The following is a 17180-nucleotide window of genomic DNA, read 5'->3' as shown; positions in this document are numbered from 1 at the left end:
CAATCCACTCCTATTGGAGGCCAGCGTTTTCTATTACTAAATCATATGATATCTAATTTGGATACAAATTGGGCCAAACCGAGGTTTGATTCTGCTAGTAGAATTTATCTCCTTTGATCAGTTATTTATAAACGTTAACTGTTTCCATCCCTCAACGAGGAAGGTTTACATGAGATTTCACAATTATTTATCATAATTTCTTAGAATATTCTTCACATTTATAAAAAATACATTAAGCCCGCCCGCTCGCCCGCCCGCCCTCGCCTCCCTCCCGTTTCTGTTTCGATATATTTCTGCAGTGCACTTCCCTTCCATCCCAATCCCACTTCTCGTCTGTTGGTTGCCATTGATGTCTCTCTTTCTCTGTAAACACCGTATCTCCTTCTCCTCATCTACCTATCTTTCGCGCTCGTCAATCATCTCTTATAGGCCCATCTCTCGCTCGCCCTGTAGCTTGGATTTCTCGAGGGTTTCTGGCCGCATTTGCCTCTGTTTCAGCTTCCACAGCTTGCATGATCTTGCGCCCTCCCAGTTTTCTGATACCAGGTGCGTTTTTTCTACTTTAACGTAAACCCTCACAATGTTTCAAGAAGGACGTGTATTTGTGTGATTTTTATTCAGATTGAACTCTCCGCATCGGCTGTGTTCTTTTTATGGTTTTAATTAGATTATAAATTGGCTTATTGCTTTCCTGTTTCAACAAAGAAACCCAACTGTTCGTTGATTTTTTTTGGATAGTTAGGAAGCTATAGCTTCATTAAGATGCAATTTCAAAATTTCCGCTCTAGAACCAAATCCTTGAACTATAAATATGCATTCCAACTGAAGTTAATATCGGAGGAAGAATAATAACAAAATTATTTTGTTAATGCGCACGAAGAAGCCGCATTAACGATAATATCAAATCTATTTTGTTAATGCACACAGAATTTTCGCCTTGTGAATCACCTAATTGCCAGTTTCGTCCGTCTGGTTGAGAGTTTGAGGTTTGGTTGGTGGATTTGTTCTACACATTATTACATTAGAAATAACATCTAAAAGAAATTTTCTTACCGAACTTGTAGGTTGAGCACGTTCAGATGAGTTCCAAATTCACATCTAACTAAGTGCGAATTTGAGATTTTGTTTTTAATTTTGAACCATTGCTGATTTAGTTTGGTCCTTTCCCCCCCTATCATAGTGTTTCTATTAATTTCTTCATTAATTCAAAGGATAATTGTGTTAGACCGCTGATTTTGAAAATGTACTTATACTGATTGTCAGTACTCCGGCACCAGTGTTTAAAATAAAGTTTGTTCAGTTATGGAGTAATTGTTTGATTTTTCTCATTTGAGTTCTTAAAGACTGGAAAAATTTAACTTGCATTTAAAATTTGGATAGTTTATTTGTGATCATGAGATGGATATTGTAAGTGAGTCTTTGAATCAAGAAAAATCATTTTCTGTGGAACATCAAGAGGAAGCATTTTTATGCCAACCTCTTTTTATCAGTTGCACATTCTGAATTTTGTTGTGTTTCCTGACACTGTAGATATACCTCAACGTGAAATGTAAAATTTCATTGTAAATATATATTTTTTTTTTGCTTGGTTCACGAGTTAAAGTGAATTCACACCACTCTCTTTAAAAATGAAGTTGAATCCCCAACTATTAATCCAATTATTTGAGCTTTATTTTATTCTCGACTCTCTGATGTTTTTTTTTTTTTTTTTTTTTTTTTTTGGCTTATTCATCTGATTCGGGTTTTTTTGGTCGACAGTGTTGTGGCTCTATAGTCTCTATGGCTTATCGTAGAAATGGTAGTAGCCAACCTCCCAATGGGAAGGCCAGTGGAGCTGGGAATATGTATTCTATTGATCTAGTGAGAACTTCAGCACAAGACTGAAAGCTATATATGCTCATTGGGATGAGCACAAATCTGACATGTGGAGCTCTTCAGATGTACTAGCTACCGGGACACCTCCAGCATCAGAGGATCTGCGGTACCTTGAGACTTCAGCGCTCCCAGAGACTGTAATAGTGTTCACCAAGAAACAAATTCATTTTCTGTGTAGCCAAAAGAAGGCCTCTCTTCTTGATGTTGTAAAAAAATCTGCCTCGGATGCCGTTGGTGCAGATGTTGTGATGTATGTGAAGGCAAAGAATGATGATGGTTCTTCCTTAATGGATGCCATATTTCGTGCTATTCTTGCTCAGTCAAAGGCAGATGGCATGGAGAAGCCAGTAGTCGGATACTTTGAATTAGGTGACATAACAAATGGGTTATCTGACGTATTTGCTTGCAAAGATGATAATGAAATTATGAACATCAAGAAAGCTGCATTTTTAACTGTTAATGTGATGAATAAAGTTGGAAAATGTGATTGACGAGGAGAAGAAAATCACCCATTCATCATTGATGGATGAGACAGAGAAAGGCATTGTGGAGCCCTCAAAAGCTGGCGTGAAGTTAAAGACTGAAAATGCTCCAATATTTCAGAGTGGAGGGGAGTTTAATCTCTCAGGCCTAGTGCTGCTAGCGCCGATGAGTTACTTCACTATGATTCTGCAAGTATGATAATACGTGCAGTGGGGTCCCCATACAAGAGCTATTGCGAATGCACTGCAAAGCAAGGCTTACAGGTACAAGTTCATAATTGAATTTTCAATATTTTCTCTCAAATTTTAATTTCATGTCTAACTTTATTAACTCTAAAATATTAAATTACACACAAAATTGATAGTTTTTTTTAAAAAAAACTTATTTGACATTTTAAAAGTTTATGACTACATTAAATATAAAATTAAATTAATTTAGAGATCTGAAATAATCATCATTGTTATTAGTCAAGTGATACGTAAATTTAATATATTTAAACATTTGATGTTTTGGTTAACTACATGTGTTGGAAGTAAAAAAAAAAAAAAAAAAAAAAAAACATTAATTATGAAAGGTAAAGTTTATAGGTCTATGAGTAAATAACACTTATGGGTGAAAGTAAAAAATAAATTATGAGAAGTTATGGTCAAAATATTATTATAGAGAGATTTAAATGATGATTGCAACACATTTCTTGGAACGCTCATATGAGTTGAATTAATTAATGGAATTTAAAAAATAATTTCAATAAAATTGAAAAAAATTAGAGATCTTGATAATTTAAAAGGTTTATTAGACATTTTTTAAGTTTAGAAAGGTAATAAACATAAAATTGAAGATTTGAAAATATATTATTTATTTTTAAAAAAATTCAAAATATTGATAGAAAATAAAAAATTTAGGAAAGTATTTTAGAGCGTAGGCACTAGGCAAGCACTGATTTTTGGCGTATGTATTTTTGGTAACATTGGTGTATATTTCTTTAATAAATAAATAAATAAATAAAACACTAGTTGGCAAATATGTTTTAAAAAAACGAGGATTAAGAGATAAAATTTTATAATAAACACTTTCGTGGGTACTGGGTGGTTGTCTTATATATTAAAAAAAAAACGAGGATTAAAGAGATTTAGAATATTTTTATTTTTTTTAGACTAATAGGAGACTTGAAAGTATGAAATGACCATTTTGCCATTTAAAGTAAAAATTCTCGTTATATGAAGCTCAAGTATCTCTCCATTCTTAAAATAAATACCTCGTATACATCTTACATATATGCCTCATATATATATATATATATAATATTTAAGGTCAGGGTAAGATTGGTGTATATTTCTTTAATAAAATAAAATAAAATAAAATAAAATAAAATAAAAAGTAGTTTAATGGGTAGTTGGCAAATATATTTTAAAAGAAACGAGGATTAAGAGAAAATTTTATAATAAACACTTTAGTGGGTAGTTGTCAAATATATTAAAATAATAAAAAAAAGGATTAAAGAGATTTAGAATATTTTTATTTTTTTTTCGTAGACTAATAGAAGACTTGAAAGTCTGAAATGACCATTTTGCCATCTAAAGTAAAAATTCTCGTTATATTCTAAAACTTTTTTTTATTTTTTATTTTTTATTTTTATGAAGCTCAAGCATCTCTCTCCATTCTTACATAACCAAACATATGATTTAACTAGTTATATTATTTATGGCATCGAAGAAATCTGAAGCATGTGGGCATATACACCCGGGATGCATAATTTGATGAATTTTAAAAGCTTTTGGAAAGAAAACATTTTTTTTTTTTTTTTTTTTTTTTTTTTTTGTTGGCGGTATGACTCTGTCTCATTAGCATTATTTGCCGAAGACTTGGGTCACGAGTGTGTATTTTCTTACTCCACCTCAGCGATGATGCATACTTTTAATCTTTCCATTGGATGTTTGCGGATTATTAGATCCATTTCTTTTAAGCGGGAATCTTCTTCGTAAGTTGTGACGCTTGCAAGACTTTTTCTATCCAGCTTATAACTGCACTTTCATTGTCCTTTTCTTATTTGGTTCCTTTTTTTGTTCTCAGGGTATTTCAAGTTCTCTCAGCTCCCCAGAGAGAGCTTACAAGTCTATATATGGATAGACCATGAATGTAAGTGAGTTGATCTTCTAGTCTTTTACTAAACTATGAATGGAGTTTGATAATATTGCTTCAAGTCAGATGTTCCTAGTGATTCTATTGCTGTTCTAGCACGGAACTTTTATAATTGATTCATGTTGCTATGTTGAAGCTGCTCTTTGACTTTGGTGCGTGAAATATGGAGATGGGTATTGCTTTGTTTGCACTGTTTGTTGAAGTGTGACTTTAAGCAGGCAAATAATGTGAAATTCAGAACCGTGTGGGATTATCATAATGGATATTCAACAGCTATGAAGAAATTCTAATGCAGTGGATTCCCGATGTTTCTTGAATTGAAAATTCATTTCATGGGCTTTCTGATTTTAAATATTGAATATGGGTTTTCCTGTTTTAGGAAGCACATTGAGTGGAGCGTTGATGGTAAGATAATAGATCGATACTGTGCTCAAAAGAAGGAACCGGGTCTGTGACTTCCTGCTGTAGTGAATAGTAGAGTAGGAGGAAATATGCCTTTTGAAGCCTTGGATTGGTTCTGCCAGCCGGTGGCAAATAGTGTATGGGCAAAAGCAGTTGATAGTGCCTTCGGTTCTTACACACCTTGTGCAATTGACTCTCTAGTGGTCTCTTCTTGTCATTTGGTACTTCTTGGGCTTTGCTTCTACAGAACGTGGCTGATTGTGAAGGATGCTAAAGTGAAGAGGTTTCGTTTGACCTCTAATTGTTATAATTACATGCTTGCTGTGATTGCTGGTTGTTGTTTTGTCGTGCCTTTACTAAGGTTAGCCATGGGTATAGCGATTTTTAGCCTTGACGATCACACTGGCTTTGCTCCTTTTGAGGTACGCCTAATTTTCATATATGTTTCATGGGTTGCTTTTCTTTTTGGGTTTAAATGGAACATCATTGATCTCCCCCATTAAGAATTCAGAGGTTTCAGTAGGATTGGTACTTAGAGTTCAAGATATAAAATTTTGAACCTATAGAGAAACTTTGTAGTCAATAATTTTTGCATTAAATACTAAATGCAGTACGATGTGCTCTTTTGTAGCATTGTTTGATTTGAATACATGGGTTGAGTTTTGTTCGTGCTTTAGGTGATTTGCTCTATCGTGGAGTCTCTTTCTTGGTGCTCGGTGTTAGTGATGGTTGTTGTGGAGACTAAAATTTATATCCATGAATTCCGTTGGTACACACGATTTGGACTAATCTATGTTATGGTAGGGGGTGTTGTGCTATTAAATCTTGTACTCCCACTTTCAGATTACTATAGCAGGTTAGTTTCTTACATTTAACTTTCCCTTTTGTTTGTAATATTCCTTTCTAGTACCTTTTTTTTTTTTTTTTGCTAAGATGAAAAGAATGTCTTTAATCAAAAGAAAAATTGTGAGATTCTACATTGGTTGAGAGGAGGACGAAACATTCCTTATTAGAGTGTGGAAACCTCTCCCTATCAGACGCGTTTTAAAAACGTGAGGCTGAAGACGATACGTAACGGGCCAAAACGGACAATATTTGCTAGCGGTGGGATTGGGCTGTTACAAATGATATTAGAGCCAGACATCGGGTGGTGTACCAGCGAGGACGCTAGGCCCCCAAGGGGGGTGGATTGTAAGATCCCACATCGATTGGAGAGTGGAACGAAGCGTTCCTCATAAGGGTGTGGAGACCTCTTCCTAGTAGACGCGTTTTAAAACTGTTAGGCTGACGATGATATGTAACAGGCTAAAGCGGACAATATTTGCCAGCGGTGGACTTGGGCTGTTACAAAAATCATGTTCCAACACTCATTCGGGGGTAGCCTAGTAGTTAGTTACTTGAGTTTAAAACTCTTTTGACAAGAGCTGAGATGGAAACAGTTTATGGAAAATCTAGTAAAGATTTAGAGTTAGAAGTAGATTCTATGCCATAATGTTGGTTAATGATTTTGCACTTGTTAAAAGATACTCGTGGCCTTAGGAGTTTGCATTTAAATTTCATTGCTTTTTATTTTTTCCTTCTATTTTTGTCTTTTTTTTTTCTGAAAATAAATTTCCTCATACAGTGCAGATCTCTGTATGATCATCACCACATTTTCTTTCCAGGTTAGTTCGTTTCTTGTGAGGTCAGGTATATTTTTCTTTATTAAGCTTTCTCTTAAAAAATGCATCCGTAAATTCCTTGTTTACTATTTCCATTATGTTTTCCCCCCATCATAAGCATATAGAACTGTCCACGAAACTGTAGGGATTTGTTGGTAGTAATGCTTGATCTGTAGTTTCTAGAAAAGAGGAGCATTGTGGCTGGTAGGGACTTTGGATCCTCTTTGGTACTCTTAGCCGGGGTAATGGTACCATACTTGTGTTGAAGATTGTTGGGAGAGGAGTCCCACATCCGCTAATTAAGCGGTTGATCATGGGGTTGAAGCTTTTTAGGGAGACCAAAAGCAAAACCATGTCAGGTCAATGAAGATAGTGTCCCTCACTTATATACTCATGATCTTCCCCTTAATTGGCTAATGTGGGACTCCAAAAATCCTCAATAATCCTCCCGTCGAACAAAGCCTCCCCTGAGGCCTCCTTCTCTGGAGCTTCCGAACAAAGTACACAATTTGTTTGACACTTGAGTGCCTCCTTTTCTGGAGTCCTCGAACAAAGTACACCATTTGTTTGACACCTATCACTATAACTACACCTTCAAGGCTCACAACTTCTTTGTTCGACACTTGAGGATTCCATTGACATGGCTAAGTTAAGATAAGGACATGACTCTGATACCACGTTAGGAACAATGACTTTCCACGTTGGTATGATATTATCCATTGTGATCATAAACTCTCATGGTTTTGCTTTTGGTTTCCGCAAAAGGTCTCATGCCAATGGAGATAGTGTCATTCACCTATATATCCATAATATTTCCCTTAATTAGCTAATAGTGGGACTCCGACAATCCTCAACACGGGGCTTCTTTTTGTACTGTGTATTATTTCATCTTTTGTCAATGAAAGTGAAAAATTTTCATTAAAAAAAGAAAAAAGAAAAAGCTGGCTATTAATACATCTTGCTTTTTTTTAACAAGAATTTGTGCATATTTCTTACTGTTCTATCGAACAATTGAAGTAGATTTCATTGCACAAGAAAATCTTTGGTGATAATTGTTAAATTAGAACAAGACCCATTTGGTTTTATTTGATGATGTACCCAGAATAGTATAATTTTTTGTTGCAAATGAGGGCTCGCACTACAGTTCTATTCAAGTCGAATAAATAGCTATTCTTGTAATGCAGGTGCTTTTTGCAGTACTTCTTCTTGCTTATGTCCCTAATTTGGAACCATATCCTGGTTATGTTGTCATGCAATCTGAGTATGTTGACAACATGGACTATGAAACGCTTCTGGGAGAAGAGCATGTCTGTCCCGAAAGGCACGCTAATATCTTTTCTAGTAAGTAATTTTTAAACTAAGCCTATTAATCTGAATCAGTTTCTTTTCATATTATCAAAGAAACAACTTCAAAAATCATTCCAAATTTTGTATCTCTTGGACCAATTGGTGCTTTATGAGGTGTAGAAATTAAAATATATGTAGCCTCAATTTCAGCAACATCTTCTAAAAATAAGCAAACATGTTTTTCATGCTATAATGTTTTCCAGGATGAACTTCTTAAGAATGAACAAATGAAACTCCAGAAAGTAATTGTGAAATGATAGTTATTTACTCAGAAAACTAGCTTCGGTTCAATTTGCTAGGAATATATTTTGGGTGGGTGACTCCACTTATGAAGCAGGGCTATCGAAAACCTCTAGCTGAAAAGGATATTTGGAGGTTGGACGCCTGGGATCGAACTGAGACACTGATTGGAAGGTTTTCTTTATGATTATTAATTTGTTTGCTTCTTTTCTTTCTCCATATCTAATAATTCAGTTGTTAAGAATGTTCTTACTTCTGAAGGTTCCAGAGATGCTGGGCTGCAGAAGTTCAAATGCCTAAGCCTTGGCTCATAAGAGCATTGAATCGAAGCCTCGGACGAAGGTGCATCCAACGCCTGCTTTTTTTGTGCTTCGATTTACAGATTTTGTCTAATCTTGATTAGCAGTTGCTAAGATTTATATTACTTTGTCACTGTTTCTTATCTCATTTTGTTTGCTTCTCTTCAAAAAATTTACTAGGTTCTGGTTGGGAGGTTTTTTCAAGGTAACCTATAAATTTTCCTTCCCCCGTCTCCTGTTTTTTCATTCCTCCTTGCAAACATTAATTTATTGTCTTCTATGAAATTCGTAAGACATTTTCTTTCATTATATATCCAGGTTTTAATACTATTTATCTCAATTAGCTCAGTCATGTAGATTGCTTTGGAGTGAGTCAATGACTTGACCAAGACTAAATAAATTATTTTCTTCCTGTATTTCCATGTTTTTTCGTTTGTCAGGTTGGAGCTACAGATCTTCATGGAAAGTATAGCATTTATATTTCAGTTTGGATTGATATTGAATTTTTCTTTTAATGCCAATGAGACATATCCATCCTTTAGCATTGCTCTTCTAGCCTTCTTTGTTTGAAATGGGATATGTTTATTGTCTCTACTTAGATAGCTCTTTTTTTCCTTACATTTTCACTCCTTGAGGAGTTTGTATCCTTGGACGTTATTGTTCCTTCATTTAATCAATAAAAACTCGTATGTTGTTTAGAAAAAAAGTCCTTTTCAGGTCTGACCATGAAAATTTGGCAGGTTGGCAATGACCTCTCTCAGTTTATTGGGCCGATAATATTGAACCATTTATTACAGGTTAGTAGGATTTTTTTTTATTTTTTATTTTTATTTTTTATTTTTATTTTTTACTTCATGTTTGATATTTTATCTATTGAAACAAAGTGTTGATGGGCTGCGTTTGGATCATGGAAGTTTCAAAGTTTATATATTTCTTGTATTGCAGTCGATGCAACAGGGAGATCCAACTTGGATTGGTTTCGTCTATGCATTCGCAATTTTCGTTGGTGTGGTATGACTTCTCATATCCACTTTTTAAAACCATATTATGTTTATTTGCTCCATTTTTTGAATATCTTGAGCTATATATTTCTTCTGCCTACACAAGATTTTTCCTCCGAACATATTGTTTAGATGTTGTTTCGACTTTGAATTGCAAATGACTACTTTAATATTATTTATTCAGTCATCTGGAGTGCTATGCGAAGCTCAGTACTATCAGAATGTTATGCGAGTTGGTTTTCAACTGAGGTCTACTTTGGTAAACAGTCTCTCTATAGTAGCTACATATCTTCATTTTAACTCATTTATTCAAACAAATTAAGTTATGTTTGAATTTTCATCTTTGTAAGATGAATCGGAGGCTGTGGGTCTCTTAAAATGTAACAGCCCAAGCCCACTGCTAGCAGATAATGTCCTTCTTGGACTTTTCTTTCTGGGTTTCTCTTCAAGATTTTAAAACGCATTTGGAAAGGGGAAGCCCAGAAGGGAAAGCCCAAAGAGGACAATATCTGCTCAGTGGGCTTGGGCTATTACAAATGGTATCAGAGCTAGACACCGGACGGTGTGGCAGTGAAGACGCTGGGCTCCCAAGGGGGTGGATTGTGAGATCCCACGTCGGTTGGAAAGGGGCTTATAAGGGTGTGGAAACCTCTCCCTAGCAGACGCGTTTTAAAATTGTGAGACTGGCGGCGATACGTAATGGGCCAAAGCAGACTATTTGCTAGCGGTGGGCTTGGGTTGTTAGAAATGGTATAAGAGCCAGACATCAGGCGGTGTACCAGCGAGGATGTTGGGCCCCCAAGGGGGTAGATTGTGAAATCTCACATCGGTTCGAGAGGAAAACGAAGCATTCCTTATAAGGTGTCGAAACCTCTCCCTAACAGACACGTTTTAAAACCGTAAGGTTGACGGCGATATGTAATGGGCCAAAGCAGACAATATCTACTAGTGGTGAGCTTGGGTTATTACATAAAAACAAATGTGTTCCTTTTATTCTTTATTGACAAATGTTATTTGTTTTCTTAATTGCAGGTGGCTGCTATTTTTCGTAAAACACTCAGATTGACTCATGAGGGGCGCAAGAAGTTCCCATATGGGAAAATTACAAATATGATATCAACCGATGCTAGCGCCCTTCAAGTAGGCACGGTCACCCCTTGCATTTTGTATACAGTATCTACCTTAGAATAAACTTGACAAAAAAGAATCCTGTATGTTATCTTAAGATCTATTAGTTAGCTCACAATTTCTATCACTGTAGGTCTTGAAAAATATTAGGTGATCCTTGTACCTTGATTAAAAAGAACCATTACTAATTTCCTAAAACTTTTGTTCAGCAAATATGTCAACAGCTTCATGGGATATGGTCTGCCCCATTTCGTATTATCATGTCAATGATTCTTCTATACCAGCAATTGGGTGTTGCTTCAGTTTTTGGGGCTTTAGCTCTAGTCTTGACGGTTCCTATGCAGGTAATTAGTCTGTTGTGAAATTCACAATCTTGTTACTAAATTTACCTTTATAACTTATCTAATTGGAATGTGTCATTTGTATGTGCAGACTGTAATTTTTAATAAAATGCGAAAACAAACAAAGAAGGGACTTCAGGGGACAGATAAAAGGGTTGAACTCACAAATGAAATTTTAGCAGCCATGGACACTGTGAAGTATGGTTAAATTTGTCTGATAAGTTTACAAGTTCAATACATCTCTGCCTTTCTTGACACCAAGCTCAAAAATATTTCAGATGCTATGCATGGGAAGCAAGCTTTTTATCCAGAGTTCAAGAAATAAGGAATGAAGAGCTCTCGTGGTTTCGTAAGGCGCAATACCTTTATGCGGTATTGCCATCAGACATGCTTTCTTATTTACTTTTTTTATTGGTTAGATACCAAACTTTTGTTGAAAAAAAATGGAAGAATACAAGGGGAAAACCAAAAAAACAAGTGTCCAACACTAACTACAGAAAGGCACGAACAGGATGATGTAAAAATTTTACGTTTAAATTGTTGAGGATTGTTGGGAGGGAGTCTCACATTGGCTAGTTAAGGGGATGATCATGGGTTTATAAGTAACGAATACATCTCCATCAGTACGAGGCCTTTTGGGAAAACCAAAAGTTCATCCTCCTTTTCTTTGCATTTCTGACCAAACTTCATTTATTGCAGTTCAACGGTTTTATTATTGAAAGCCTCCCAGTGTTTGTAACTGTAATTTCCTTTGGGGTATTCACATTGCTTGGTGGAGATCTGACTCCTGCAAGGGCCTTTACATCACTTTCCCTGTTTGCGGTGCTTCGTCCTCCTCTAAACATGCTTCCTTATTTATTAAGTCAGGTACTCAATCATTTCTACTGCACTTTTATTTTTCTCTTTTCTTTTGATAAAATATTTCTTACTAGACCTTATCTGAAAAAGAAGTTTAAATTTGTTTACGAGCTTTGTTGTTTATATTTCATATAACATAATGTTTTATTCTGAAAGAAATAAAGAAAGAATGAAAGAAAGCTTATTCACTTTCTAATTCGACTCTAATAGTACAGGTTGTAAATGCACATGTATCATTACAGCGTATAGAGGAACTCATCTTGACTGAAGAGAGAATTCTTGCCCCAAATCCACCGTTGGAACCTGGGCTTCCAGCAATATCCATAAAAAATGGATGTTTTTCATGGGATTCCAAGGTTTTTTATTGGCATTCTGTATACCCTCATATACCTGATATTTTGTATGATATTTGTTTCTTCTTCAATACACGGGTCTATAACTGCTCTCTATGATATTTGTTGCTTTCAGTGAATTTGCATCATGGTTAAGAAGACCTTTTAAGTTGGAATTTTTTTTTATTTTTCGAAATGAAACTATGCTTTTCTATGATAATATGAAAAACTACGCATAAAGCTCCAAGAATGCTCGTTCGCAGACAAGAAAAACAGATTTCATGTAGAAATGATAGAAAACATGACTGTATTTTGGTTTTAGAGTGTGATTTATAGCATCTTTATGGGTCACGTTGATTTAAGAGGATGCTTATATACACTTGTTCAAAAAATATATATATCTTCTTCTATGCTATGAGGTTCTCATCTGAGAATAGCGGCTGTGAAATGTAACCTCTTTGCAGGTAGAGAAGCCGACATTATCAAATGTCAATTTGCATATAGAAGTTGGCAGCTTGGTTGCAGTGGTTGGAGGTACTGGCGAAGGAAAAACGTCTCTTATATTGGCAATGCTAGGGGAGCTGCCTCCCTTGGCAGACACAAACATCGTTGTCAGAGGGACAGTGGCATATGTTCCTCAGGTGTCATGGATTTTCAATGCCACTGTGAGTCACAATTCCTTTCTTCCTAACTATAACCCTCATTTCTTCATAACTATAGCCCTTCTGATTTACAAATGTTTTCTGCTAGGTTCATGACAATATATTATTTGGATCGGAGTTTGAATCAAACCGTTATTGGAAGGCCATTGATGTCACTTCCTTGCAACATGATCTTGACTTGCTTCCTGTAAAGTGGATTTCAAAGTTATTTACCTAGAGATGCTTATTTAAATTGAATGCTTTAACAATTTTCCTCGCAAACTTGCTTGTCAGGGTCGTGATCACACCGAGATTGGTGAAAGAGGTGTAAACATAAGTGGCGGTCAAAGACAGCGAGTTTCTATGGCTAGAGCCGTATATTCGAATTCTGATGTTTACATTTTTGATGATCCTTTAAGTGCTCTAGATGCTCATGTTGGTCAGCAGGTATGCTTCTTGCCTAAATTTCCTTGCTTAAACATTTGTTTTAGTTCTCCATTTGGGTTCCAAAACTATCAACTCTATTTTGTTTTTTTCATATTAGTTACTCATTTAAGTTTAGGTCTTAGTATATCCAGCGCTGAAAATAGACATAGTTGGGTAACTTCTGGAGCTCATATGTAGGTCTAATGTGAAGTTAATGTATTTCAGGTTTTTAACAGATGTATCAAGGAAGAGTTGGGAGGGAAAACCAGGGTGCTTGTCACAAACCAATTACATTTTCTTCCCCAGGTCGACAAAATTATTCTGATTTCTGAAGGCATTGTTATAGAGGAAGGAACCTTTGAGGAGCTCTCTAGAAACAGCAAACATTTCCAGAAGCTAATGGAAAATGCCGGGAAACTGGAAGAACAAATGGAAGAAAAACAATACAACAAAAATCCTTACCAAGAAAGCCCGAAGTCTCCGAATGGTGGACTCGGGAATAAAGTTCCAGAAGACACAAGCTATGCAAGAAAACGGAAAGACAAGAACTCTGTACTAATCAAGGAGGAGGAGAGAGAGACAGGAGTAGTAAGTTGGAAGGTGTTAATGAGGTAAGACATCGACTTACTGGAAATTCATGCTTCAAAAAGAATTTGTATGCTTAAAACTAAAAAACAGAAGCACTCTTTGTGGGCTTCGTTTCAACAGATATGTATTCCTTACTTATAAACCCATGGTCATCCCCTCAATTAGCCAATGTGGGACTCCCTCCCAACAATTCTCAACATTTCTCCCCTCGAACAAAGTACACCATAGAGCCTCTCCTGAGGCCTATGGAGCCCTCAAATAGCCTCCCCTTGATCGAGGCTCGACTCCTTCTTTGGAGTCCTCGAAGAAGTACACCCTTTGTTTGACACTTGAATCACTTTTGACTACACATTCGAGGCTCACAACTTCTTTGTTTGACACTTATGGGAAGTTTGTTATATGTGTAGGTATAAGGATGCATTAGGAGGTACTTGGGTAGTTATCGTATTCTTTTTATTTTATCTGCTGATAGAAGTCCTTCGAGTTTTGACTAGCACGTGGTTAAGCTTTTGGACAAATAAAAGCATTTCAGAAAATTATAACGCTGGATACTACAATCTCATCTATGCATCGTTGTCCTTTGGCCAGGTGAGTAAGTATATGTATAAATGTTGTCATTTGGATCATGGGATTTATTTGGTGGGTATAGATAATGTTTTTAGCGTTGTCTGAATTTTGTTCTGTTTGTTTCCTTCTAGGTGACCTTTACAGTAGCAAGCAGATATTGGTTAATCATTTCAAGCCTACGTGCGTCTAGAAAATTGCACGATTTCATGCTAAATTCAATTCTAAGAGCTCCAATGGTGTTCTTCCATACCAATCCAATTGGACGAATTATCAATAGGTTTGCCAAAGATCTTGGAGACATCGATCGTACTATTACCCATATTATGAATATGTTTCTTGGACAACTGTGGCAGCTACTGTCAACTTTTGTTCTAATAGGTCTTGTGAGCCCAATCTCCCTATGGGCCATTACGCCGCTATTGATCGTGTTTTATGCAGTCTATTTATATTATCAGGTATGATGTTAACTACTTTTATTCTGTTCCTTTTTGTCAATAAACTATGGAGGATAAATTGAATTGCATCACATGCTTCTTTCAGAGTACCTCACGTGAAGTCAAACGCTTGGATTCGATTACTAGATCTCCGGTGTATGCTCAATTTGGGGAAGTGTTAAATGGTCTGTCAACTATCCGTGCATACAAGGCGTATGATCGAATGGAAAGCATCAACGGGAGGTACGTGGATAATAACACCAGGTTTACTCTTGCAAATATCAGTTCAAATCGCTGGCTCACAATAAGGTTGGAAACATTAGGAGGCCTTATAATCTGGTTGACAGCAACTTTTGCTGTCTTGCAGAATGCAAGAGAAGAAAACCAGGAGGCATTTGCATCTACGATGGGATTACTTTTAAGTTACACACTAAATATCACAGACTTGTTAAGTGGTGTTCTAAGACAAGCAAGTAAGGCAGAAAATAATTTAAACGCTGTTGAACGTGTCGGCATATACATCGATTTGCCTTCAGAGGCTCCAGCTATAATCGAGTATAACCGCCCCCCATCTGGTTGGCCTTCATCTGGATCAATTCAGTTTGAGGATGTTGTCTTACGTTATAGGCCTGGACTTCCTACAGTCTTGCATGGACTATCCTTTAATATTTTACCTACTGACAAACTAGGAATAGTTGGAAGAACTGGTGCAGGAAAATCAAGCATGTTGAATGCATTATTTCGAATTGTAGAGATCGAACGAGGACGAATGACAATCGATGGCTATGACATTGCTAAGATTGGGCTAACAGATTTGCGGAAATCTCTAACTGTTATACCTCAATCACCAATTCTTTTTTCAGGTATGCTTTGAGTAAACTTCTAAATCTTCTCTTGAATTCAATCTATTCATCCATCTATCGTTTGTTTAGGAACTGTACGTTTTAATCTCGATCCGTTCTGTGAACATAATGATGCTGACTTGTGGGAGGCTCTTGAGAGAGCAAATCTTAAGGATGTAATTATGAGAAGCTCTTTTGGCTTGGATTCTGAGGTAAGAAGCTTTGCCAACTTTAGCTTATGTTGAATAAAACTTAAGTACAAGTTCATACTTGTTGAAGGTTTCGGAAGGAGGAGAAAATTTCAGCGTTGGACAAAGGCAACTAATAAGCCTTGCTAGAGCGTTGTTGAGAAGATCAAAGATCATTGTTCTTGATGAAGCAACGGCAGCTGTTGATGTTAACTCAGACGCTCTGATACAGAAAACTATCCGTGAGGAGTTTAAATCGTGCACTATGCTGATAATCGCTCATCGGTTAAACACGATTATTGATTGTGATCGGATTCTCGTGCTGGATAAGGGTCAGGTATGCCTCAGTTTTTGGTTGATGAGCTAGTGGTTATGCCATTGTTGCTCACGTATATCAGAACTACCAATTTTCATTCAGGTCATAGAATATGATGCCCCTGAAAAACTGCTTTCAAATGAAGGAAGCGCTTTCTATAGAATGGTTCAAAGTACAGGACCTGCAAATGCTCAGTACTTATGTAGCTTAGTTCTTGGAAAAGAAGAGACCAATCCACGTGATGAAAACCAGTTACTTCAGAATGGTCATGGGAAATGGCTAGCAAAATCCCACTGGATGACTGCTGCTCAATTTGCTCTGTCCAGAAGTCTTGCTGCCTCTCAAAATGACCTCAAAAGGCCAGACATTGATACTGTTCATGTGAATGATATCATTGGGAAAGCAAAAGATGCAGTTCTAACGCTGCATGGAGTTTTGGAGGGGAAACACGACGGATTAATCGACGAAGTACTGACTCGAGACTCGATTCCCAGATACAGTTGGTGGTCGTCTTTCTACCGAACAATTGAAGGTATGGTTGCAATGGTGTGTCCATTTCTTTTTCTGATTTGAAACTCGTTTACTGTCAATATTTGAAGTATTCTTGTCTGGGTTTGCTTGACATGAAGCTGTTTGTGAATGAATTTATGTGATTTGATTTATCCCTTTTATGTTGTTGGTCTCAGGGCTGGCTGTGATGAGCAGATTGCACAGTTACAACAAGCTTGGTGATGGTGAAGATGGAGAAGCTGAAGAGAGGCAGTTTGACTGAAACCATAGTTCTTTGTTGTTGTCATTTTGGAATAAAACCATGTTATTGTCATCTTCTCAATCGAGAGAAATATTTTCGTTAATATTCCTCGTATCAAATTAAGCTTAATCTTGTAACACTTGAAAGAAAAAAAATCTCTATCAACATAGGAAGAGGATAAATATATGATTGTACTATATCTTGACAACTATTAGAACGACATCAGATTTATATCATAAGCTTGGTTTGTTGATAAGTTTAGTCTTAAATCTAATTAGTTTTTGAGTTATACCCTACGTCAATCTCACGATTTTTAAAACG

General features: G+C 36.3%; 1 protein-coding gene across 1 annotated transcript; it reads left to right on the top strand.

The window, feature by feature from the left end:
• The first annotated feature begins 241 nt into the window (after nucleotides 1-241).
• Nucleotides 242-17115, top strand: LOC111803655 (ABC transporter C family member 12). Its single transcript, XM_087127703.1, has 30 exons — nucleotides 242-546; nucleotides 1759-2621; nucleotides 4429-4494; nucleotides 4877-5321; nucleotides 5577-5755; nucleotides 6524-6563; nucleotides 7745-7901; nucleotides 8207-8321; nucleotides 8409-8489; nucleotides 8627-8651; nucleotides 9187-9243; nucleotides 9392-9457; nucleotides 9632-9706; nucleotides 10480-10587; nucleotides 10785-10919; nucleotides 11008-11114; nucleotides 11195-11288; nucleotides 11616-11783; nucleotides 11990-12130; nucleotides 12571-12771; nucleotides 12857-12955; nucleotides 13042-13194; nucleotides 13399-13784; nucleotides 14169-14349; nucleotides 14460-14783; nucleotides 14869-15625; nucleotides 15695-15816; nucleotides 15884-16129; nucleotides 16211-16640; nucleotides 16795-17115. Exons 4-30 carry the CDS (start codon nucleotides 4989-4991, stop codon nucleotides 16878-16880), a joined length of 4866 nt encoding a protein of 1621 aa, XP_086983829.1. The 5' UTR covers nucleotides 242-546; nucleotides 1759-2621; nucleotides 4429-4494; nucleotides 4877-4988; the 3' UTR covers nucleotides 16881-17115.
• Nucleotides 17116-17180: the final 65 nt, after the last annotated feature.

Source organism: Cucurbita pepo, chromosome 10 (genome assembly GCF_057944985.1).
Source record: "Cucurbita pepo subsp. pepo isolate OVF chromosome 10, ASM5794498v1, whole genome shotgun sequence".
NCBI classification, from domain to species: domain Eukaryota; kingdom Viridiplantae; phylum Streptophyta; class Magnoliopsida; order Cucurbitales; family Cucurbitaceae; genus Cucurbita; species Cucurbita pepo.
Note: the sequence above shows the minus strand (reverse complement) of the source record. Positions and strands in the feature narration are given on the sequence as shown.